This window comes from Silurus aristotelis (genome assembly GCF_946808225.1).
Source record: "Silurus aristotelis genome assembly, chromosome: 16".
NCBI lineage: Eukaryota > Metazoa > Chordata > Actinopteri > Siluriformes > Siluridae > Silurus > Silurus aristotelis.
Window position 1 is genome coordinate 16067733 of NC_139589.1, and position 26947 is coordinate 16094679.

General features: G+C 38.4%; 1 protein-coding gene across 1 annotated transcript in view; it reads right to left on the bottom strand.

Annotated features, from left to right (window-relative positions):
- The window catches only part of acsl6 (acyl-CoA synthetase long chain family member 6), a 69512-nt gene extending 49293 nt beyond the window's left edge, over positions 1-20219 (bottom strand). The window contains exons 1-2 of the mRNA XM_083565108.1: positions 19697-20219; positions 4320-4540 (exon numbers count right to left, since the gene is read on the bottom strand). Of these exons, the coding sequence (XP_083421234.1) occupies positions 4320-4540; positions 19697-19742 (267 nt within the window). The 5' untranslated portion in view covers positions 19743-20219. The remainder of the gene's footprint in view (positions 1-4319; positions 4541-19696) is intronic.
- Positions 20220-26947: the final 6728 nt, after the last annotated feature.

The following is a 26947-nucleotide window of genomic DNA, read 5'->3' on the forward strand; positions in this document are numbered from 1 at the left end:
ATGCCTCCCTGATGGGATTGCGTATTGAGGACACCATTAATCCTCATCCAAACTACAACTCTATTTGGAGAAATACAGCCCAAAATTTTAAAGGAAATCTCCATCGTGCATCATGTTGCCTGCAGACACTCATTATTGACTTGTTTTTTACGGTGTCGATGTGTCTTTCATCCCCTGCATTAAGGTTCCTTGGCTGACTACTGCATATACAGTCCTCAACATTGCCCGTTTTATTGTGCTTATTCAGAATGAACAGCATATCTTGAAATCTAATTCTAACCCCAGTCTGCTGCTTATGCAGTATGACTACTTTGTTTCTTGTTGCTGTGTTCAGTTTTGCCATAGTGTATGAATTGTCACATGTCTTCCACAACTTCACCTTAATTGCAGAGTTTGGCTGTTCCTCACCCAGTTTTTAGCCTCCTACACAGCTGTTTCTTCTTCCTCTTTTTTCGGCTGCTCCCATTAGGGGTCGACACAGTACATCATCCGTCTCCATATTTCTCTGTTCTCTACAACTGCCTTTTTTAAGCTAACTACCTGCATGTCTTCCCTCACCACATCGATAAACCTACTCCTTGGATTTCCTCTTTTACTTCTGCCTGGCATCCTCAGCATTCTCCTACCGATACACCCCATGTCCCTCCTCTGCACATGTCCAAACCATCTCAATCGCACCTCTCTCACTCTGTCTCCAAAACACCCTACATGCACTGTTCTGCACTGTATACATGCAGTGAAATGCTATATATGACTGTCCAACATTTAAACATTAATTCTAGAAAGAGTTTGGCAGATATTGACAGAGTATAAATTAAAGTCATTTAGTGTGATTGTCCTTAGTGTGTTATAAAGTGACACTTTGCTGTGCAAGTTCAGAGTTCAGAGTCAGCAGAAGCCCTCTGCCTGGCCAATCAGTACACATATTTTTCTTTTTCCTTAGTGTCCAACTTCTCATACAGATCCTCATATGCCTTTTCCTTTGCTTTTTCCACATCCCTCTTTACCTGCTGCCACATCTCCTTGTACTCCTGCCCACTTTTCTCATCTCTCTGACGATCCCAATTCTGTTTTTGCCAACCTCTTGTATTCCTTTTTCTTTCTAGATGTCACACCAAGTACCTTTCTAGCTGTCATCACTTCTGCAGTAGTTGCCCAATCATCTTCACTAAAATCGAGCCCTTGTCTGACCTTTTCCCTGAAACTCACACTACAGTCTTCCTCCTTTAGTTTCCACCATTTTATTCTTTGTTCAGTCTTCACTCTCCTCCTCTTCTTCTTCACTTCCAAAGCCATTATACAGACCACCATCCGATGCTGTTTAGCTACACTGTCCCCTGCCAACACCGTACAGTCTCCAATCTCTTTTAGGCTGCATCTCTCGCATAGAATATAGAATATAACATGAACCTATGCTCCTCCTTTTTCTTAAAATAATTATTTACCACTGCCATTTATATCATTTTAGCAAAATCTATCATCATCTGCCCTTCCACAATCCTCTCCCTAAGGCCATACCTACCCATCACCTCCTCATCACCTCTGTTCCCTTCACCTACATAGCCATTGAAATCTGCCTCAATGACCAATCTTTCATTCCTAGGTAAACTCTCCACCACCTCACTGTGTCACCTGACATTTATCATTACCCCTTCAACTTCCAACTTCGTGTTTATCACCCAACCACCCATCAGAAACTCTCTTTACCTCCACTACACTCTAACTGTATTTTTCCTTCAGAATCACTTCTACACCATTTCTCTTTCCATCCACACCATGGTAGAACAGTTTAAACCCACCTCCAAAGTTCCTGGCCTTACTCCCTTTCCACTTGGTCTCCTGAACACACAACATATCTACCTTTCTCCTCTCCATCATGTCAGCTACATCTCTCCCTTTAACAGTCATAGTACCTAGTACGGGTCACCGCAAGGGTGTGTTCTTTCACCTCTTTTATTTGTGCTTTATACATATCATTAAGTTTGCTGATGATTCAGTGATCATTTCACTCCTTGATAATGAGGATTCTGTTCACGGTTCTGTATTGGTAGATTTTATTGATTGGTGTAAACTGTCCTTTTTGGACATTAATGTATTAAAAACTAAAGAGATGATTGTAGATTTTAGGAAGAATCGTACAGCCATCTCTCCTGTGGTTATTAATGATCATACTGTTGAGATTGTACATTATTTTAAATATCTTGGTACTATAATAGATGAAAAGTTGACTTTTGGGGCTCATGTGGATGCTGTTTGTAAAAAAGCCCACCAGCGTATGTATTTTTTACTGAAACTCTGTGGTTTTAACGTGGATAGCACTTTTATGAAAATGTTTTATTCTTGTTTTATTGAGTTAGTTATTACTTTTACATTTGTGTGTTGGTATGGATCGCTTAATCTGAAAAATAGAAATAGACTTCAGGGTATTGTTAAAGTGTGTGGTAAGATTGTCGGCACCAACCTGATGGATTTAAACAGTGTGTATAAAGCAAGGACTCTGAGGAAGGCCGAGTTAATGTTAAGAGATTCCAGCTATCCCTTGCAGAATCTTTTTATGTTGTTACCTTCTTCACGTAGATATTTTTTACTGCTTTGCAGGACAAATAGATTTAAAAAATCTTTTGTACCAGTTGCTATTGGGTTTTTAAATACTTAAATTAAATATATATATATATATATATATATATATATATATATATATATATATATATATATATATATATATATATATATATATATATATATATATATTTTTTTTTTTTTTTTTTTTTTTTTTTTTATTTATTTATTTATTTTTTCCCTTTCTCTCTCTGTACCTGTACTGTTTGTTGTGTGTGTTTGGGATTGTATTGATTTTGCCGGCTGTGAAACAAATTGCCCCTCGGGGATAATAAAGTTGACCTAACCTAACCTAACCTAATTTTAATTACCAACCAGATTTGGCCCGCGGGCCTGAGTTTGACACTCCTGGTCAAAGAGGACCTGAGAGCTCAGGGTTGAGTACATATCGGGCTGTAATGCCTAAAAACTGTGTGCAGAGATGATCAATCTGTCACAGCACAAACATCATCCCCTGAGCATAGCCATAATTGGTGTGGAGTGGGCCCTGAAAACTAGAGGTGAAGACATTTAACATAGTTTATAGGTGTTAGTGATTTCCCGCATTTTAAAAAAGTAACTTAAAAGTAACTTTTAACAGTAACGCATTACTTTTTGGTGTAATTAATCAAAGTAATTGAGTTGAATTAAGTAACGAGTAACTGTAACTAGTTACTATTTTTTAGTAACTAGCACAACACTGAATATTAAAGATTTTAATTAAAATTATTAGGGGACAGAATTATTCAGGAAATTGTTTTATTTTTATGCTTTTGTTTAGGACAAATTGATTAATTAATTAATAAAAAAAATTGACATTATATGCCAAATCAGCTTTTTCAGCCATTTGATAAATCTAACATTGAGCAATGAATGATGGCATGAATTCGAATTGAGGGGCACCCTCATGAGCTCCAGGCTAAATTATGGCTCAGGGGGACAACCGTTATGTTGACCTGCGGCTGCTGGGTCTTGTTTTGGGTGGCACGTCAGTAAAATTAGTGAACTTGACAGCTGAGGTCGCCAAGTTGACCTCAGGTTTGTGCTTAGAGTGTGATATGGCCTTGTGGAATAAAATTGGCATTGCCCCCACACTCGAACATCATATGGTGCTGGGGAAGAAAGCAAGTTCACTGAACAGGGCATGGGCATGATGTGCACTCTGCATCCATGTTTATAACATTCTCACGAAGACGGAGGCAGATGCATGTGCAGGGTAAGAATTCTTTTTATTAATAAAAACAGCAAACAGATTCAAATCATCTGGCAAAAAAAGTAACAGGTGATAAGAGTAATTTATGATTTAGGGAGTAATTGCTCAAAACAGCGTAAATAAAGGGGTATTTTTTAGCACATTAAAACATAAAAATAGATGCACATGTGAATAATCAGACATGTGAACACATAAACCAATGATGAGATGGAGGCAGGGACATGAAAGAAAACAAAAGCACATAGCTATACAAATACTAAAGTGATTTACAGCACTGCAAGTTGGCAAGCTGGCTTACTACTGAGAGGGTTAAGGGTTAAGGGTCTTGCTCAAGGGACCAGCAGTGGCAACTTAGTGGTGCTGGGATTTTAAATTGTGACCTTTCGATCCAGAATCCTTTACCACTAATTTACCACCTCACAACCAATTAACACCAGATAATTATAGACTTAGGTCCCTCTGTAAATGAAACCTTTACTAAAAGGAATTCTGAATGAAATATAAATACCTCAGTTTCTTCAGACTGGTGCTGAAGGTCACATGGGGGTATTAGGGGGCGTGGACGTGTTGCCAGCCAGTAAGCCAACATGGAAGTCAGAGCACCAAGCCCAAACAGCGCAGCAGTGGGTGTTGAGCAGACCAGATGAAGCAGCTTTTCCAATTCAGATTGCCACAGGCTAAAGTACTGCTCCTGCACCTGCATCCTCTCAATTAGTGTAGTGCTCAGCTCTGAGAGAAAATAAATACAAAGAATAGCAGAAAATTTTTAAATAGGCCTAGGTAGGTGCTAGATATACATTTCATTCTAGATGTATTAAACAAGCATATTATACATTGTGAAATGAAGGAATGTTCCAATGGCCACTTTCGAACATGTAAGTAGTATTTGTCATTGGTGATCAGATGCCAAGAGGCGCACAAAAACACAGTGTAATTATGGTTCAGTATCTATGTTCCATTTACATCACAGACAATACCGCATCAGCAGTTTTAATAATTCTATGAAATATTAAGATAATTTTGAACCGTATAGCCACACTTATGATGCATCTAATGAATTGATGCATGTATGCCTCGCTCCAGAGTAGATTTCTTACTGGCTAATCATTATCTTTGCTATTCTTCCTTTGGTTTAGTATTTCCCATTTAGTTTAAAATAGTCCTTGCTTTTTGGCTTATATGTGCCTTACACAGAGATGGAAAGTAATGAGTACAAATACTTTGTTAGTGTACTTAAGTTGATTTTTATGGTATCAGTACTTTACTTCACTTTTTTTCTGACAACTTTTCACTTTCACTCATTAAATTTTTACACAAATATCTGTATTTATACTTCTTACATTTTCAAACCAGGCTCCTTATTTTACTTTTAATCCATTTGGTGACATGATCAATATTTTTTCTTCCCATTGCATGCGGTTTTCAGCCCATCAACCATTTTTTTGTCATTGCATGGCTTTTTCAATCTAACTGGTGTATCCTTACCTTAAGTGCTGCAGAGAAGAAAAATAAAAGTCAGTAGGAATAAGACAGAGTACATGTGTGTGACTAAGAGGGAGGGAGGGCAGTGGAGTGGTGCGGTTGCAGGGAGAAGAGGTGGAGAAGGTGGAGGAGTTCAGGTACCTGGGGTCAACAGTGCAAAGTAATGGAGAGTGTGTTAGAGAAGTGAAGAAAAGTGTGCAGGCAGGGTGGAGTGGGTGGAGAAAAGTGGTAGGAGTGATTTGTGATAGAAGGCTATCTGCAAGAGTGAAAGTTTATAGGACTGTGGTGAGACCTGCTATGTTGTATGGTTTAGAGACAGTGGCATTGACTAAAAGACAGGAGGTGGAGCTGGAGGTAGCAGAGCTGAAGATGTTAAGGTTTTCGTTGGGAGTGACAAGGATGAACAGGATTAGAAATGAGGACGTTTCGAGGACGAAATGAGGTGCATGTAGGACGTTTTGCAGTCAAGGTGAGGGAGGCGAGATTGATATGGTTTGGACATGTGCAGAGGAGGGACATGGGTTATATCGGTAGGAAAATGGTGAGGATGGAGCCATCAGGAAGAAGAAAAAAAAAGAAGACCAAGGAGGAGGTATATGGATGTGGTGAGGCAAGACATGCAGGTGGTTGGGGTGAAAAAGGGTTAGATGTAGAGGACAGGGTGTATGGAGACGGATGATCTGGGGACGACCCCTAATAGGAAAAGCCGAAAGAAGAAGAAGAAGAAGAAGAAGAAGACTGGTGTATGCTTACCTGGCTATCACACACCACAGATGTAGGCTAGCCTATGTAGCTAATAACAAGCAAGGCAGAAGGCAACAAGAAGTATGGCTAATGTGGTCACAGGTCGGTTTCTGAAAGCCTGCACTGACCAACTAGCACCGGTGTTCACTGAGATATTCAACCTCTCCCTAGAACAGTCTGTTGTCCCCTCATGCTTCAAACAGTCCACTATTGTTCCTGTCCCAAAGAAACCCCAGCCTGCCTGCCTCAACGACTACCTCCCTGTAGCCCTGACCTCAGTAGTGAATGCTTGAAAGACTGGTCAGAGGCTTCATCACTGCATCACTACCAGACACACTGACACCTAATTTGTTTGTTTAACCTTTTTTTTTTACAGGCAAGTCATTAAGAACAGGTTCTTATTTACAATGGCGGCCTGACAAGTGGAATAACCACTTAGGGAAAGGGAAGTAGGGCTAAAATAAATACAAAACATAAAAAAAAATACATACAAAATTAACAATTACATAAATACATTTTAAAACAAAATTATGTAGAAAAACAACTGCATATATCCATGAACAAATATGATATCATATTTTTAAATAGTTTTCGTACCACCAGAAACGCTCTACTGAAGATGCCATTGCTCATCTTCTCCACACTACGATAAGCCACCTGGACTACAGAAAAGGAAATCATGCAAAAATGCTGTTTGTGGACCACAGTTTAGCGTTTAACAACAAAATACCCATCACTCTCACCTCTAATTTGGAGGCCTTGGGACTCAGCCAACCCCCGTGTCAATGGATCTCCAACTTCCTGACAGACAGACCACAAGCCGTATGGGTGGGCAAAAACACCTCATCCGTCCTTACCCTCAGCACTGGAGCTCCCCAGGGTTGTGTTCTGAGCCCCCTGCTGTACTCACCGTACACATATGACTGTGTGGCCAATTCCAACTCCACCAACAACATCAAGTTTGCTGACGACACTGTTGTGGTGGGCCTGATCTCCAACAACGTCGAGACGGCCTGCCTACAGGAGATTAAAAACCTGGAGAGATGGTGCCAGGAGAACAACCTTCTCCTGAACGTCAGCAAGACTAACTGGTTGAACTGTTTGCCGGGAATTTTGTTTGTATCGGCGTTTACATTTTTTTACAGTTCGTTTTTTCTCTTTTTCATCGCTTTAAAATAGCTAAATATCGTTTTGATTTCCTGCATTCTTTACTTTCCGTTGGCTCAGTCTCATCTATTTTTGCTTTCTAAGAGAGTTTTTTCCTTGTTTGAGGGTTTGAAAGCAGTGAGTGGAGGCCATTCCCATCAGAACTACGAACACACACTACAGTAATCACATTAAGGTACGTAATTTTCTCTGCTATGGCGAACATCCAGTTCATTCAGTGTGTGAAGTGTGACATGTTTAGTCGGTCTTTCTCTGCGATAATTTTATCTGTGACAAGTGTAAGCTAGTTTGCTCTTTGACGAAGAAGATCTTAGCATTAGAGGAGCGCATCCAGAGTCTAGAGAGAAGTAGTGAGTGCGAGAGCAGTCCAGGTTCTGCAGGGGAAAGTCTGAATGCCCTAGGTGAAGTTAATATTCCCCCGGCATTAAAACCCTCGCAGGAGGGCGAATAGGTGACGGTTTGGCGGCATACTCGCAAAGCCAAAGCTAACGCTAAGGCTTGCCCACGGAAGCACCATTCCTCTCCGCTTCATGTGTCCAACAGGTTTGCTCTCCTCAGTGACGCACCCGCTGAGAAACCTGAAAGAGCTCTGGTTTTAGGAGACTCCATTTTGAGGAACGTGAAATTAGCTAGACCTTTAGGGGCACCAGCAGCACAGGTTATGTGTATACTGGGAGCCAGTGCACCGGACATAGCAGGTCAGCTTAGATTCTTAGGAAAGCACAGGTTCTGTAAGATAGTTTTTCACACAGAAGCTAATGATATATGCCTTCGACAGTCAGAGGTTACCAAGAGTAATATTATAGAGGTGTGTTATTTAGCGAAGGCAATGTCAGATGCAGTAACATGCTCTGGCCCCATCCCAATGCGACGTGGCGATGTAGCAGGTTATGGTCGCTAAACTGCCGGATGTCCAAGTGGTGCTTCAAAAACATTGTGGGCTTCATTAATAATTGGAGCATTTTTAAGGGGAAGGCTGGCCTGTTAGGGCAGGACGGTATCTATCCCACTCAGGAAGGTGCTGCTCTCATTTCTTGTAGTATAGGTCATAGTCTCAGAACAGCACTAGTTTACAAGTGACTGTCTAGAGCCAAGGCCATGGAGCAGACAGACAGGCTAAACCAACCGTCTGCTAGCTGCACAGAGTCGTCACTCAGGATCCACCAAATTGAGACTGTGTCTGTCCCCCGAGCAAAACCAAAATGTAGGAATTCTCAGAAAGTCTGTTTTAGTAACCTGATTAACATTAAATTAAATAGGACTGAATGCACAGCCAGCACCTCTGATCTAAAGATAGGATTGCTGAATATTAGATCTCTCACGTCAAAAGCGCTTACTATAAACGAAATTATTACTGACCAGGAGTTTAATATAATGTGTTTGACAGAAACGGATTAAACCGAATGAATATGTAGCATTAAAAGCTCCCTTAAGACCAAAATGATCAGGGAGAAAAAATTAGCACAGTGGTATGATGATCATACACGCACCTTAAAACAGACCACTCGGAAATTAAAACGTAAATGGCGTCAAACAAATTAACAGTATTTCAAATAGCATGGAAGGAGAGCCTCCTAAATTATAGAAAATCTCTTAGTGCTGCTAGATTATCATATTTCTCCACCCTCATAAAAAATAACAAGCATAATCCTAGATTTTTATTCAGCACGGTAGCAAAGTTAACAGAGAATAAAAGCACTGCACTCACATGCACACCATCATAAGGTAGTAATGATTTCATGAACCTTTTTAATAATAAAATTTAAAACATCACGCAAGAAATCCAGATGGTTAATATAAATCCAAATTACACAAGTAAATACAAGTAAACCTGTAGACAGCAGTGTAATTATAGCAGACAATCAACTACAAAGCTTCACTCCTATTCATGAGAATGACTTAATTTCATTAATTTCCTCATCAAAATCATCAACCTGCATTCTCGATCCCTTACCTACAAGTTTCTTTAAACAGATAACTCCAGAGGTAATTGAACCTGTTTTAAAAATAATAAACTTTTCTATTAGCACTGGTTATGTACCAAAATCCTTCAAACTGGCAGTTATCCACCCCCTAATTAAGAAACATGACCTTGACCCATGTCAGCTGTCCAACTACAGACTAATATCAAATCTCCCCTTTATATCCAACATTTTAGAAAAGGTTGTAGCACAGCAGTTATGCTCACACCTACTTATGAATAACATTTTTGAAATGTATCAGTCAGGATTTCGGCCTCATCATAGCACAGAGACGGCGCTAGTTAAGGTTGTAAATGACCTGTTATTGGCCTCTGATCAGGGTTTTGTCTCCTTACTTATGTCTCGACCTTAGTGCAGCTTTTGACACCATTGATCACACTATATTACTTGCTAGACTTGAGAACGTTGTTGGAATAAAGGGAACAGCTCTCTCTTGGCTCAGGTCTTATTTGACTGATCGCTATCAGTTTGTTGATGTAAATGGTGAGTTCTCCACACTCTCTGAGGTAAAGTTTGGTGTTCCTCATGGATCTGTCTTAGGCCCTCTGCTTTTCTCTTTATATATGCTGCCTCTTGGTGAAATTATTCATAAACATGGGATTCGCTTCCATTGCTATGCTGATGATACACAGCTGTATATTTCAGCAAAGCCAGATGAGAGAGATCAGCTTAACAATGTTGAGAAGTGTGTAAAGGACATTAGACAGTGGATGCTTGATAACTTTCTTCTGCTCAACTCAGATAAAACGGAAGTACTTTTACTAGGACCACATGCAGCTAGAAGCAAACTTTCCGATTACGTGGCATCTCTGGATGGTGTTTCTGTTTCAGCATGTATGGCTGTCAAAGACCTTGGTGTTATTATCGACCTTAGTCTTTCCTTTGAGGCTCACGTGAATAATATCACTAGGATCGCCTTCTTTCACCTTAGAAATATTGCTAAAATTAGAAATATGATGCCGTTACAGGATGCAAAAAAACTAGTTCATGCTTTTGTTACTTCTAGATTAGACTACTGTAACGCTTTACTATCTGGGTGTGCAAATAAGTGCATAAATAAGCTTCAGTTAGTTCAGAATGCAGCAGCAAGAGTCCTCACTAGTTCTAGGAAATATGACCACATCACCCCTGTTTTAATCAGTCTACACTGGCTCCCAATCAAATCTCGCATTGATTATAAAATACTACTACTGACGTATAAAGCACTTAACGGTCTTGCACCGCAGTATCTGAGTGAACTTCTGTTCCAGTATAATCCTCCACGCCTACTTAGATCAAAAGGTGCTGGCTATCTGTTGGTTCCTCAAATAATGAAGACTACAGCAGGGGGCAGATCTTTCTCTTATAAAGCCCCACAGACCACAGACCAGCCTTCCAATCAGTGTTCGGGACTCAGACAAAGTCTTGCCGGAGTCCCCAAATGCACAGTGTCCTCAACTTTCATACAACTATAAGGACACATAATAATCCATATCCTTCTCTTCCTCTCACCTCTCTCTCTCTCTCTCTCTCTCTCTCTCTCTTTCTCTCTGTCAAGCTAAACTTGCTCCTGAGGTTCCAGTGACCACTGTTCCTTCCCCTCTTCCCTCCTTGGATCTTCCCACTTCATCCAGGCCTGCCTCTGGATATTGTTCTCTTCGACTGGAGGCGACTCTGTGCAGCTGGGGACGGTTTCTCATCAACGCCTTGGGTGGTCCCATGAAATTCCGGAGTAAGAACAGGAGCTTTGCGGATGGATTTGGACTGTAGGTAATGTCAACAGTCTTCTACACTGACTCAGGACTACAGTTTGCTTCTGATCACCATCACTGTACCCCGCAACATTGTTTATTTGTAAGAAATGGACATTCTGTGCAACCCAGATGAGAATGGGTTCCCTCTTGAGTCTGGTTCCTCTTAAGGTTTTTTCCTTATGCCATCTCGGGGAGTTTTTCCTTGTCACAGTTGGCATGCTCATCAGGGACAAACATACACTTATAAAGAACATCTTATTCATTCTTATCCACATTATCTGTGTAAAGCTGCTTTGAGACAATGTTCATTTTTTAAAATGCTATACAAATAAAAATTTATTGAATTTAATTGAATTGCTATGCAAATTCAATTAACTATTTTGACTGATAAATAACTATTTTGATTGCTAAACTGTTAAGTAATTACTATTTTATACCAACTGGTTGCTAAGGTGTTTCTAGCAATATAATAAGGAAGAACAGAATGCTGGCTCTTTTAAACCACAATAAAATTAAAAAAGATAATAATATTTAAATAATAATATTATTATTATAGAATGTAGAAGAAGCAATTAAGTAATAATAATAATAATAATAATAATAATAATAATAATAATAGTAATATTATTATTATTGGTATTATTATTATTATTATTACTTAATTGCTTCTTCTACATTCTATAATAATAATAATATTATTTAAATATAATTATCATTATTATTATTATTATAGAATGTAGAAGAAGCAATTATGGGGGCCAAGTGCTCTGTACACACCCCTTATTGAAGGAGGATGACCAGAAGCCCATGTGACCACCTAATATGAAGGAGATAAGCAGTCAAGATTTGCAGTCTTAAAGTTTTTTAGAGATATCACCCGACTTTCATCTTCAAAGAAGCAGCAACTTACTACGACCACACAGACATATAGGAATATACTAAGGCTGTTACTGCTTACATCTCAAAGTGCACTGATGACATTACAAACAGGAAAAGCATCACTTATCGAGCTTTCCACACACCGTGGCAGACAGAAGAAGTACACAAGCTTCTGAGGGCTCGGGACGCAGCCTTTAGAGCCGGTGACACTTCAGGCCTTGCAACAGCAAGAGACAACTTGTCCCATGGAAACAGGAAAGCAAAACGTCAGTACAGCAGTACAATATTTCAGCAACAACAGAGACACACAGAGTCTCTGTCAGGGCATCCAAACTCTAACAAACTATAATCCCCTACCACGGACCTGTGCCAGACATATCTCTGCTTAACAGCAAATTCTTTGGCCGATTTGAAAAACACAGCATAGGCACAGAAGATCCCACCTTTCCCACACAAGCAGGCTGTGTGTTTGTCCCAAGTCAGCATGGAAAAGACCTTCTTGAGGAACCAACCAAACCAGACAACATACTGGGTTAGGTTCTAAAGGACTGTGCTAGAGAACTCAAGGATGTACTAAATGACATCTTAAACATCTTACTGAGTCAAACAGTTGTTCCCAAGTGCTTAATGGCAATCACAATAAATCCAGTTACAAAGAAGTAGCACCCATCCAGCCACAGCAACTATGCAGCACATAAAATACATTCTTGTCCCCTCCCACAACCCGTTCCAGTTTGCATATAGAACCAACAGGTCCACGAAGGATGCTATCTCAGCTGCTCTCCATCCAGCTTTTATTCACCTGGACTCTTAAGACCCCTACAGTATGTGCAAATGCTGTTCCGGGATTTTAGTTCAGCATTTAACACACTCATCCCTCAGCAGTAACTGGGTGCTGGGCTTCTTTTCAGATATACCACAAAATGTAAGACTATCATGCTAAGCACAGGGGTGCCACAAGGGTGCATGCTCAGCCTGCTGCTCTTCACTCTGTTGAGTGTTTACCCAGTTACAGCACCAACCACATCATCAAGTTTGCAGATGGCACGACTGTAGTGGGCCTCATCAACAACAACAAAGAGGCCAACTACGGGACCTAGGTGAGTCGACTGGTCCAGTGCCATAATACCAATTTCTTCCTTAACGTGGGAAAGACCAAAGAAATTATCATTGAAGATAGAAGAAGACCTCCACAGCACCCCCCCACTAACCATCAACGGTGCCGCAGTGGAGAGGGTAAGCAGCACCAAGTTCCTGGGAGTGCATATCTCTTAGGACCTCTCCTGGATGACAAAGACCACATCCTTGGCCAACAAAGCTTGGTCACGCCTCTTCTTTCTCCACAAACTGAGGAAAGCACGAGTTCCACCTCCCATCATGTGCTCCTTTTACCGGTGGGCTATTGAGAGCATTCTCACCAGCTGTATCACTGTGTGCTACAAATGTGCCTCCTGTCAAAAAACTCTGCAATACATAGTGAATGCAGGCAGCAAGATCATCTCTGCCCTCCATTATGGACATCCTCCACAACTGCCTCACTAGCATATCTGCTGATAGCTCACACCCATAAAAACTTCACTTCAGCCTCCTGCCTTCAGGGAAAAATTACCAGAGCCTCTAGACTCGCTCCACCAAACTTTCAAACAGCTTCATCCATCAGGATGTCAGTATGATGAACTCTATCCATTACATCCCCCCTCTCCCACCTACTCCTAAAGTTTAAAGATCTACAGCTCACCCCACACTTCTTCATTGCACATAAGACACTTTATACTCTCTGCAGAATTCATCACAAATGGACATGTTTACAAACACCTATTTAAAAAACTGAAACCTGTACAAATTTCTTAAATCCTGACACTGTTGCACTTTTAAACAATTACAGTCTTTTTGCACTACTGTCATATACTGCTGCTGTCTTTCACATTACAAATGCCTTTATACTCAGAACTTTAGATATATTAGGATGTATATTTGCACCTTACATATTGTTGACATATATTTGGATGTATAACTGTAAACTAACAAAACCACTGTTTACATTTACTCAGATGTATAGTCATTCAGATGTTTACGAGATATATTCACTCCTTTTATATATGTCTATTTTTTTATTTTTTATGTGTACACTGCTGTTACCTCATACGAAATCTGTTCCATATTGCTCTGACTGCTGAGCCAGGGTTAGGGCCAGGCTTATTAACATGTTATTAACTAGCAATGTTTTTTTTTCGTCAGTGGTTTGCTCTAGTAGACTGATCTAAACAAAGAGAGAAAGAGAGAGAGAGAGCGAGAGAGAGAGAGAGAGAGAGAGAGAGAGAGAGAGAGAGAGAGAGTGACGAAAAAAAACCATTGCCAGTTAATATCATGTTTATAAACCTTGCTTTGTATATTGCCTTTTTTATTCCCTCTATTATGTGTGTGCTCAGCATTGAACTACCATTATTCCACAGCATCCAACCAGGATGCTGAGCCTGTTGTGCCAAAAAAACATCCCTCTGTAACTGGATCCTATACTTTAGAAATGAGAAACCTTAGGCAGACCAGATCACGGACTGTATTTTATACAACATCCCACTTGCATTTACGCCCCCAAGGTGTATGCTTTGTCCCCTGCTGTTCACATTGCTGACTCACAACTGTGTAGCAATGCACAGGAATAACTACAATATCAAGTTTGCCATTGACATGACCATGGTGAGTCTTATCAGCAAGAATGACAAGTCAGCAAACCGAGATAAAGTACAGAGGTTAACATACTGGTGCAAAACCAACAACCTGTTGCTGAATGTGGATAAAGCGAAAGAGATGGTTGTTAACTTCAGGAGGACATGTAGTGACATGTACATGAGGACATGTAGTGTCCCCACTGCACATCTAAGGCTTCTCCTTGGAGATCATGGAGAACACCAAATCTAGGTATTCACCAGGCAGAGAACCCCACCTGGACCCTCAACACCAGCAGCATAACATAGAAAGCAGCTTTTCCACTTCTTGACAAAGCTGACGATGACCCAGCTACCACCACACATCCAACATTCCACAGAAGGACCATTGAGAGCCTCCTGAGCAGCTTCATCACTGCCTAATTTGGGAATTCAACCTACAGTGAATAGTTAAGACGGCTGAGAAGATCAGGGTCTCTCTACCCTCTGACATTCAATTCAATTCAATTCATTTTTATTTGTATAGCTCTTTTAACAATGAACATTGTCTAAAAGCAGCTTTACACAGATAATGTGGTGATAAAAAATTAATATGTTCTTTATAAGTAAGTTTGTCCCTGATGAGCAAGCTGGTGGCATGACAAGCTGGTGGCAGCGTGATCACAAACGCCACTCATACACACTCTTTGATCTCCTGCCATCTGGAAAAAGGTACCAAAGTAGTATTATTTAAATGTTTATTTTGCACTAAATTTGTACATGTGCACTTTTGATAGTTTTTAGTATTGTGTAGTTCTGGGCCTCTTGTTCCTTTTTGTTGTCTTCTGTAGCACCTTGGTCCTGGTGGAACAATGTTTCATTTTTTTATGTTCTGCACTGATTATGGTTGGAATGACTATAGGTTAGGGTTAGGGCTAGGGTTAGGGTTTGCCCATAACCTTCACTGCTTGTTCCTCTGGCAGCTCTTTGTCAAGGTAAGGCTGCAACCGTCTTTGTAGAATCTTCAGTAGTTTTTGCTGGCATGAGGTATGCTAGCAATAGTACGATAGTTTCCACAGTTGGTAGCATCACCTGTTTACCAGTTTTACCAGTTGTCCATATCTGTTGACACAGGCATGTGATGACATTAACTGCTGCTTCTAAAGACTTTATTAGCTCCACTGGAATATTGTCACATACAGGCAATTTGTTGTTTGGCAGAAGCTTTATTGCAGTGACGACTTTGTCTTTCAGGATGTTCAGCTCTCTGTCCTTGCCAATCTCCGTTTCTTCCTGTATCACTGAATCGTTCTTGTAGAGGTGCTCTGTGTACTCTTTCCATCTTTCTTTGCTCTGTTCTGGTTCAGTTAGTTTGCTAATTCTTCAACGTAATTAAATCTTTTGTCATATCTCTTTGATCATTAGGTATATCTTCTGGGTTTTACCATTCAGATGATCGCTTTCTATCTTTCTATGTATATATCTTTTGGTAATAAAGTTTTCTGTCTCTCAAAATGTCTCTTTTTAGTCTTTCACTGATGTTGTCTACGGCCTGCTTGTTACCTTTTTCATTTGACATTCTTCTTTCCCTTTATGATCTTTTGACTCTCTTCTGATAACCATGGCTGCGGGGGGTCTTTTCTGCCTCTTGTTTATTCACTTGCTGGCTTCTTCATTAATAATTGTCTTTATATGTGTCCAAAGTTCCTCTGGCTTTTTTACATCTGTGTCCAATGGTGTAAATCGGTTGTGCAGACCTTTACTGAAAACCTCAGATATGTTGGTCAAATCGAAGTTATAAACAGCCTGTTGTCCAGCCCGTTTACACCGCTTGACCCTTTGACATCAAAAGTTCATGATCAATTAATAAATAATTCTTTCTTCAGCCTTGTTTTGGTCGCCAAGTCCAAAGTTTCCTACAGCAGTTTCATGTTTGCCATAGCCAACTTTGGCATTAAAGTCTCCCATGTTAAAAAGTCTTGTTTTGGCATCATCTGGATTACCTCTTGAACTTGATCGTGGAATAGTTAAATGTCCACCTCCTTGGCGTCTGTTGTTGGTGAGTAGACTTGTATGACTGTGACATGAATTGGTGCCTCTTGTAGTTGTATTGAAATGACACTATCAACAGTGCCGGCCATCGTCGGTTGAGAATAAAGGCGATGCCATTTTGTCTTTTGTTGTCATTGCCAGAATAGAAGACACAATGTTTATTTGACTTGAAATGTCCAGATTGAGTCCACTTTAGTTTGCTAATTCCAAGTAAGTGAAGTGCTGTTCTATCCTTTTGGTTTTGACAATGTCAAGTTTACCTTGGTTTATGGTTCGTATGTTCCAAGTTCAGAGTCTGATGATATCTTTACAGCTTTTGATCTTCCCTTTTGACCAAGCGACATAAGCACCAAGACCTTGTGGCTTTGATTATGGCACGTCATGAGCATTGATCCTACTCAAGTCGACCATCAGCTCTTTCCCAGTAGCTTGATGAGTGCCTTCTGACCTAGAGGTGTATTGTCCAGCACTATATTGCATTCCTTTAGTTGTACACTCCATCAAGTTTACTTGAAAAGTATGAAAGTAGATTGCCAGGCCTTTCTCCAGTGCACTTGAAAGAGCCACACTGAATCAGCATGGTCAATACGAGATTGAATAATATCTTGCCAAAGGCATAGCTCTCAGCATAACCGATGCAAGCAAGCCCTACCAGTCAGACAAACCAGAACAGCCATGACGGGGCAGACCAGCACAACATATATCGTACTGTGAATTTTATTTATTTTCAAAAGTACAGTACAATACTGGAATGATGAATGCAGTCCACACTGGTCAAAATTACCCTCAAAAAAATATATTTAAGTTTCAAGCAGTTTGCAATGGTACCTTCAGAATAGCAAACAATTTTTGCTTAATTGTTTAATGAGGCTTGTAAAGTTGTAAAGCCCTGGGGTTCATTTGAGGATGGATTTGGACTGTAGTTAATGTCAACAGTCTGCTACACTGACTCAGGACTAAAGTTTGCTTCTGCTCACTATCACTGTACCCCGCAACATTGTTTATCTGTAATAAATGGACATTTAGTGCAACCCAGATGAGGATCGGTTCTCTCTTGAGTCTGGTTCCTCTCAAGGTTTCTTTCTTTTGCCATCTCGTTTTTCCTTGCCCCAGTCGCAACCAGCTTGCTTATTAGGGACAAACTTACACTTATGAAGAACATCCGTGTAAAGCTGCTTTGAGTAAATGTTCATTGTTAAAAGTGCTATACAAATAAAAATGAATTTAATTTAATTTAAATAAAAGTTGGGCCTGTCTGTGCTTGGCATGATTATTGAAAAACCAGCATATTTGTGTACAATACAATCTTAGTACCATTTAAATAGAAAAAATACAATTAAATCTTCAAATGTTATGTTTTTTTGTTTGCTATTTAAACTGTTTTTAATTAATTAAAATTTGTTACAATTTGGGAAAAATATTAGTTTTTGCAGCTCTACCTCTGACCAACCCTCTCTCCATATTTGTTAGCAGTAATTAGCCAGCTGCATTAGACTGCAGATGTATATAAATAATTGTTGCTGTAGTTTTGCTTACATAAATCTGTACTATCATATCTTTACTCTAGCCTTTTTCAATAGTAAAATTAAGCCATCATTTGATACATTCTAAGGAATTTATATTTTTATAATTACACACTAACCTCTGCTAGCACACACTGTTTCATTAATCACTGTAAAAATCTGCAACAAGAATTACTTACAGATAGATAGAGTGTACAGATATGTGTGCAGGAGAAATGTGTGCAAACCTCTGACAACCTCCTACCTTTGGAGATTAAAGCTGACAAGGAATGCTGAGTGGCAGGAAGAGGGATAACACCAAACGCAAACTTAGCCCAGCCTTGCTGGCCACCGTATCACGACACTCTCACCAGATGCAGTATTCAACCCCTCCCCCTCCATAATCTGTACTGATCTCTATCCTTTGCTATATGGTCTTGCTTTACAATACGCAACAAAAATGTACTTTCATATTCATATATTAGAAATTTAACCTTTTTAAAAACAGGGCAATATATCTCTCCACTTTAGACAAACTAGAAAGCATTTTTTTAAAGAATAAACGGGTTTGAAACTGTTAATCAAGACACAGCAGTTCCTATGATTTCCATAATTTGTTCTCTTTAATGTCATAGAAACCCCAACAAGATTTTGAGTGGAAAATTAACGAGGGCATATGATACAATTCAAATGTATCAGGTTTCTTTTAAGTCTACAAACCTTTGTGCACATCACACCCAGCACAATACAGCACAATTGTATTTATTTATATAGCCTGCTTAGCCTGTATCTAAAACATTAGTATGGTCATTTATTTTTCTTTTTGGATCTAAACAATTCTAAATGAACTTCAATACTTCTTTTAAATCTTTTAATTATTAAGGAGGAGTCAAGTTCTCGGCGTCTAGTTGCATACCTTGTTCGTTGCATAATTGATAAGGTGCAGTACGACATGGACAATATGTATGAGTGTATCCGAATGCAAATGCGAGGTCTGTGCGAAAAAGACCTAAAGCTAGTCACTAATAATAATAAAAAAAATATCAACAAATCTGGCTGTTCAAACAGCTCGCATTCTGGTATGGGTTTTTCAGAACTGGCATTGGTGGACAGCTCCCGCTAGTCAGACTCACCCTTACACGTACCCGATATAACCGGCAGCTCCACACTTAAAATGTCACATTCCCGGATGCCACATTCATGACGTAGCACAATATCTCGAAAATGTCTTCAAAATTATGAATACAATATATACAGTCGTAATCTTTGCTCATACAAGAATAACTGTTTGGTCAGCGTGCGTAATGTTGTACGTACAGTAGGTTATTCTGTGCCGCGTTACACGACTCGTTCAATAAGCCGCAGTATATTAAGCACATCATTAATGGACGCATTTCTAATATCTAGACTAACTACATGTCTGAACTCTTCTGGGAATGATTTTTAATCTATATTTACCTTAATATGTGTTTCTATAACGTTATTCTGTATTATTAATTCCATCACCGCATATCCTATGCGTTTCAAAGTCACACTGCTCTCAATATCGGCAGCATCCCTTTGGCAAAGCTCGCGAAATAACAAGTAAAAATTTAACACACCTAATATCCAGTATCGATTGAATTCCCGCAGTATTGTAAATGCATGGTTTAACCAGGGTCGTCCGCTACATCTATTCGAAATTCAGATGATTACTTACCTAGTATCATCCAAAGCGAGCCTGCCACTAAAGCAAAGGCGAACATGGCTGGTGTCGTTGAGCGCGCAGACTCAGCAGCATGCCGATTACACAAGTCGCAGCTGCTGTTAGATTACACGGGAGAGTAAAGTAAGACTTGAGCTCTCACCAGTGGCTGTACTGTGTATTCTCATCCCTTAATGTTGATAGAGATATATAAATATATATATGATATAGTGTACACATTTCCTCAAATTCCTAAAAATTGGGAATATTAATAATAATTTTTAAAGGATTAAACAGGATTAGGTTCATGTTTTCAGGCAAATTAAAAAATTCAGGCAGTCAAATTAAGGATTATTTTGGTTCTTCATGTGAATTCAATAGGATTCTCGCCTCCCTCTGCTGTTTTTTGTCAGCACAGATACCACTTGTGTTGCTAGTAGTTTTGCATAATTACATAAATACATATATGAATAAATTCCTGCTTTACTGCTTGACCTGTCTAAAAATAATTATCAATATAATCTGATTACAAAATAGGAAAATATCTATGATTTATTTGTGTTTTTTTAAAGTGCATTTAAAACTATTTTTTAAAATTAGCAAAATTAGCCATTACCTTAACTACTTCACCTGTCTAAAATGAACAGCAAAAATAATGGAAAAACAAACAAATATGTTTACAAAGTAATTGAATGTTTAATTATTAATATCTCATGGATGGCCTATATTTAATTTAGTATTGTATGTATTTATTTACATTTTATCTAAACACAGTTAAAATTAAGCACATCAACAACAAAAACAAAAACGATTGCTCTAAGGCAATTGTTCCAAAAATAGGGGATGCAACCCCACATGGGGTTGCTCGATTTACAAATTTATCACGATTTTCAATTTTGCACATAACATTTTTGGTTCACAAATGGTCTCGAGTTCATTTCATCATAAGGAATGAGTAGCATTACAATGGTTTATTGCTTGTAGTAGCCTCTGATGTTAAAAAGGGTGTCGTTGAACACATACGTCACCAGATTTAGCCAATCAAAATAAAGAATGCAGTGACAGTGTATCTTTAACTCAGCCCCTTTTATGACATCATAGGACACTTCAACCAATAAAGAAGCAGATAAACTATGCATAGGCTACGCTACAGTATACTATAAATGTGATATTTCTATGAATTTACACAATTTATCTCACTATATTCTATATTCTTGCAAATATTTTCTGTTTGTGTTTGAAGAGTGTGGGAGGATGATTTATGGCTTAAACAATAAAAACATTTTTTGGGGTGGCATCCATTAATTGCGAAAATCACTTTTTTGTGGTCAGTTTTGGCACGTAACTACTGCAATAAACAGGGGGCCACTTTAAATAGATTGATAGATAAATATTGATATATATCAACATGCAAATGTACTTGTGCAGTTATCCCAGTATCTGCAGGGTTACTTAGATCCATTAAAGGATTATTGCACACAGACATGAATTATTGAGACAATTATGGGTAGAAAGTGATTTATAATTACTAATCAGCAAAGTGTGATGATTTGCTTCCTAACAAAAGATAATTTTCTTTATGTGCATGCCACATGATCCCTGGAGTCTTTTCAGCTTTTGTGTTATGACTCCGAAGGTTTTTTTTATTGGCTGTCTGGTGACCTCGTGGTGGAGCTGCTATTTCATGCAAGTAACCTTGCATGTAAGAATTTAATAGCACAAAAAAAGAAATACAGAATTTAATAGTACTGTTGACATCCATTTATGGGGCACAAAAGTCGATGTTAACTGATTAATGTAAGTGTTTGTCAAATGTCTCAGCCTGAATATAGGGAATCTTGCATGGGAGATTCTAAATGAGTAAATACACAATATTCATCCGAAATATCGATTTATGAAAGTATTCAAGTGAACAAATTTGGTTCTGTCTTAAGAGAATGTAGAGACAAGCAGTCACATATACCTGCTTCTTATTTTGTCCTTTGTTGTTTAATTAACATTGACAGACTCTGATAAACATTAATCACTGGTATTGACCAAAATACATCAAAAGATTCATGTATAGACTTAGTTTATAATATAAAGAAGGACACTTTTGAATATATTTTAGGCCTCCCTTTAAATAAGTTATTTAGTTGTCTTTTCAGCATTATAATTATTAATCTTTTATTTAATTAATTCAGTTGGAAATTGGCTGTTGTCTTTTTTTGTTTGTTCAACATACCTAATGACAACAGTTTGGAGGCATTGTCACCCAGTCACAAAATCACTAAGTAATTTATCTCTATTTGATAAGACCAAGTAGCTGTAAATGATTGATTGTATTACTCTTCTGTATTTAGGTCTTTGATTTAAAATAGAACATCATATTTATAAATATAGTTTAATAGCAACTTGATTTCCCAGATGTTAAATGTGGACATGCGAAGACTGTGGTGTCACCAAATGCAAGAGATCTGAACTTCTTGTGCATTTTAGGCTTCATCATAGGCATTTTGGACATCGTTCTTACCCTTGCACTTATTCAAGCTGCCCTTGTTCTTTTACAAGCTGGAATGTGGTTAAGAGCCATTTGTCAGGAAGCCACTTTCAACATGATTCTTAAAAAGATCGGAAAACATTTCAATGCACACTGTGTGAATATAAAGGCACCTCATTGTTTAACAAGCAACATCTAAAAAACATAAAACTGTTCCCTGTTTTTTTATGGCTGCACATACAAGACTAATATTTATGGATCAATCAGGTCACACAAGTCAAGAAAACACAAGTAATCCTCTGTAAAGGATTTAAAGCCTGACACTGTTTATGGTCAAAGATAAGATATTGAAGACTTTATAGATGACACTGAATTAGATGACCACACTTTAGTTAAGACAACTACTTATTTCCATGAAACAGAAAGTACAGAGGATTTGCCATAAGGTATAGAACGTAAAATAGCCTCTTTGATGGTAACGCTAGACCATGTGTATCTTATACCTGGTGTCGCCATCGATGACCTTCTGCAGGAATTGCAGTATTTAATTAGTAAGTTGTCTGTGCCAGTGGTCAATCAAACCATAATCCAGCTACTGCAAGAGCATAATTTGCAGATTGATGACGCTGTTGTGCAGGAGTTAGCCTCCGTTATCTGCCAGTCACATCCACTTCCTATGGCGAATGGAGAGCAGACGAAGTTCCTGTTTCTACTACTTGAAAATGGAAGGCATATTATAAAGCTAATTTTTCATTTGTAGAGCCTAAAGAATATGTTCTTGGCCAAAAAAGTGGAAGAACATTTCTCTGCAACAGATTTCAAATTGCCCACCAATAATTAATTAGGCATTACATTTAGAATCTGTTTACAGAAGTGATGCATCTAATATGCATGCTTTTTTGATTCATTTAACTTTCAACAGAAAGCCCTGATTTAAGACACTGCTATTTCATTGATATAAGATAAGATAAGATAAGATAAGATAAGATAAGATAAGATAAGATAAGATAAGATAAGATAAGATAAGATATACCTTTATTCGTCCCACAGTGGGGAAATGTATTTGTTATGCTAATGACTTTGAAGTATGTAGCCCTATTTGTATGTCAAAGAAAAAATATTTTTTTAAGCAGTTTATTTCAAAATTAGATAATTTACCTGCAGAATGTCAGTTGTCTCTGTCTGCAATACATTTAGCTGAATTGTGTAATAGCACTGATGTTAAACGATATGAATATACCAAAGTGTTAGAACCACTGATAGATGACCTTGTCATGGACTTTTTATTGCAAATCTGGGAAAGAAAATAGAGGGCACAGTTCAGTGTGTTGTCCCTTGGTGCTAATGGCCTTGTGGAACATTTTTCAAGAACATATGTAGGACCACCCAAACTTGGATATTTTGTGTCTGGCTAAGGGAGTGACCTACAGTATGAAGGCTGCACATACAGGGAAAGTAAGGACATTATTGTCAAAAGACTTGATGCGTGTATGTCTTGATCCCAGTCATCTACCAAGAAAATGTTGCTTCTTGAGCATTATAATCTTACAGATCCAAACCCACTGATTCCATACACAATTGAAAGGTGTCTCTAGTATTTGTTGTATTAAAACTAATTCATTCTGTTTTTCTGCTCAGCTGCTCATCTGCTCAGCTGTTAGTAATTTTAAATCCAGATAATTCAAGAAAACTGTTGCTGCCTTATGGGATTCAGAATCAGCGGAATTGATGATGTGACGAAAACCTGGGGATTAAATGGTATATTCAGACTCCAGTATCAGGACAAAGACTTTGGTGATGTATTTAAACATGTAAAACAAACTAAAGAACTGGAAAATCTTGATACTCTGAAAGTAATTCATTTGACAGATGAGGAACCATTCACAACTCAGGAAAGTCTAGTGATATTTAATGATAATACTGCATCCATTGGCTCAGGTGACACAGATTCTACAGTACTATTCTCTTCATCTTCCTCAGTTTCCTCACAAAATCAACAATGGCCAAAACAATTAAATTTTCCTCACTTTTCTCTTGATACTGAACTCCAATTAGAAAAAGGAAATGCTACCGTTTTGGAAAATATAATACTGTGTCACAACAAAAATGAAATCAGAAATTTTAGGGGTGTGTGATGAGATATATAAGTTTAAAGCTTATCCCAGCAGTGCAAATGTGTGAAAAGGCCTAAATGCAGTGAGGCTAATCACCTGTCATCCTTTACACCTGGAGAAATCGAGCGCCTAGTCCTTTTAAAGAAGATGAAAAAAGAAGCAATATGAATGTTATCAGAGAAAAAAATGGCCAGGACATTTGCCTTATGAATTAAAGAAGTTTTGAGGAAACACGTGTTAAGAAGTAAGAACAGGAACGCTGAGGATTTGGATTTGGACAATAGTTAACGTCAACAGTCTAAAACACTGACTCAGGACTACAGTTTCAGTAATCACCATCACAGCACACCTTAACATTGTTTATCTGTAATAAATAGACATTCGGTGCAACCCAGATGAGGATGGGTTCCCTCTTGAGTCTGGTTCCTCTCAAGGTTTCTTCCTTATGCAATCTAGGCAAGTTTTTTTTAGCACCACATTATCTGTGTAAAGCTGCTTTGAGACAATGATCATTGTTAAAACGAATACAAATTTATTGATTCGAATTGAATTGAATTGAATTGAATTGAATTGAATTAAATTGAATTGAATTGAATTGAATTGAATTAAATTGAATTGAATTGAATTGAATTGAATTGAATTAAATTGAATTGAATTAAGGAATTGCAAGAACGATAGCTAGCACTGTTCTGCAAAGAAGAGATATAAGCTAAAGCTAATAATAAATGTTTTACTCTATTGTGTTTATACAGTACAGATATCACGCTTACAGTAATTGCTTTTAAAGATTACAGTAACATTTCTGTAATTTATTTTCAAGAAACTAATGTTTATTAAAGTGCTGCTTTGTATTTGTGAAATTGCTTGTCTCAGAGATATACTGTAACTGGTTTTGATGTTCCCTTACACAGATAAATGCAGAATTCTTGCGCATCACAACTATGTATTTACAAGCAAGATTTTTGGCTGCATTAGATAGGCTGTGTACTCCACTTCTCCAAATTATTCAAGGCAAAGGTGGAGCAATATGTGAGAAAACCAACAATCTCTTGATCAGATATTGGATGCATATGAATTGTGGTTCTCAGTCTGTAGTCTGCTTTCTCCATGGTGTCCACAGTTTACAGATCAAGAGTAGTTCAGAAATGGGTTTAAAGTGAGCTAAATGTTTTGGTAACCACTGATTTGTTTCAATCAATTTAAGTATTGTTTTGTTGCAGTGACAACAAAATCATGCATCGTCATGTATCTGGGTGAAGATACAGTGGCATCAGAAACGGAATCCGTTGGTACACAAATTTGAACATAAAAAAGAGTCAAGGCTTGGTACATGCAAGAGACACAATACTATGCATTGCATCATAGCATGAAATATAACGGATAAACACATTAGGTAACCCATGACCTGGAGATGTTTAGAATTTAGGCGTTAGCTCCCTCTGGTGGCAAGGCAGGGCCATGTAGGAGTTGTGACACCAACTAAGGTGACCTGACCCTATTGTACAACGTAGCTGTGCAGGATGTTTTCTTTTGGTTTCTTAAGGCTGGGCTATATCTACATTTAGATCATTTCTGTATTTGCAAAATAGTGGAAGTTAGTCACTAGGACTTGTTCAGGTACATCTCAGTGCCAATTTCTAAAAATATGGCTACTACATTTGTTTTCGAAAACATGAGGCAGAATAATACAAATTAGAACAGGCAATAGATTGGGGGATTATTAAACAATGTGTAAAACAAATGTAAAATGAAAGGCTTGATACCTGCCAAGACTAGAGCAACTGAGTGTAATACCTACAAATTAAGCACCGGCACAAGGAACATTTTCTCTAGAGATAATGTTCCTTGTGCCGGTGCTTAATTTGTTTGTGTATTTATTTCCCAATGTTTCTGTTTGTAAATGTAAAAAAAAATGTAAGATGTCCTGGAAGTTACAGAGGTTAAGGCTTTGGCTCCATCTTCATGTAGACAAGTGATTTAAAGGACCAGTCCAATCAATCGGCTAATTAAAATGTGCTCTAGAGGGCGTTGGCTTAGTTTTAGTCAGGTAAAGCAAACCTTTTTTTCCTTACTTCAGTATAGCATTCGTTTTGCATTTCCAGAGGGTCTCCATGGCTCTGTGCATTAACATTGTTGCGCTGCAAGGTGGGTGAAAAGTAGGATTTTATATATATACAGTGAGGAAAATAAGTATTTGAACACCCTGCTATTTTGCAAGTTCTCCCACTTAGAAATCATGGAGGGGTCTGAAATTGTCATCGTAGGTGCATGTCCACTGTGAGAGACATAATCTAAAAGAAAAAATCCAGAAATCACAATATATGATTTTTTAACTATTTATTTGTATGATACAGCTGCAAATAAGTATTTGAACACCTGTCTATCAGCTAGAATTCTGACCCTCAAAGACCTGTTAGTCTGCCTTTAAAATGTCCACCTCCACTACATTTATTATCCTAAATTAGATGCACCTGTTTGAGGTCGTTAGCTGCATAAAGACACCTGTCCACCCCATACAATCAGTAAGAATCCAACTACTAACATGGCCAAGACCAAAGAGCTGTCCAAAGACACTAGAGACAAAATTGTACACCTCCACAAGGCTGGAAAGGGCTACGGGGAAATTGCCAAGCAGCTTGGTGAAAAAAGGTCCACTGTTGGAGCAATCATTAT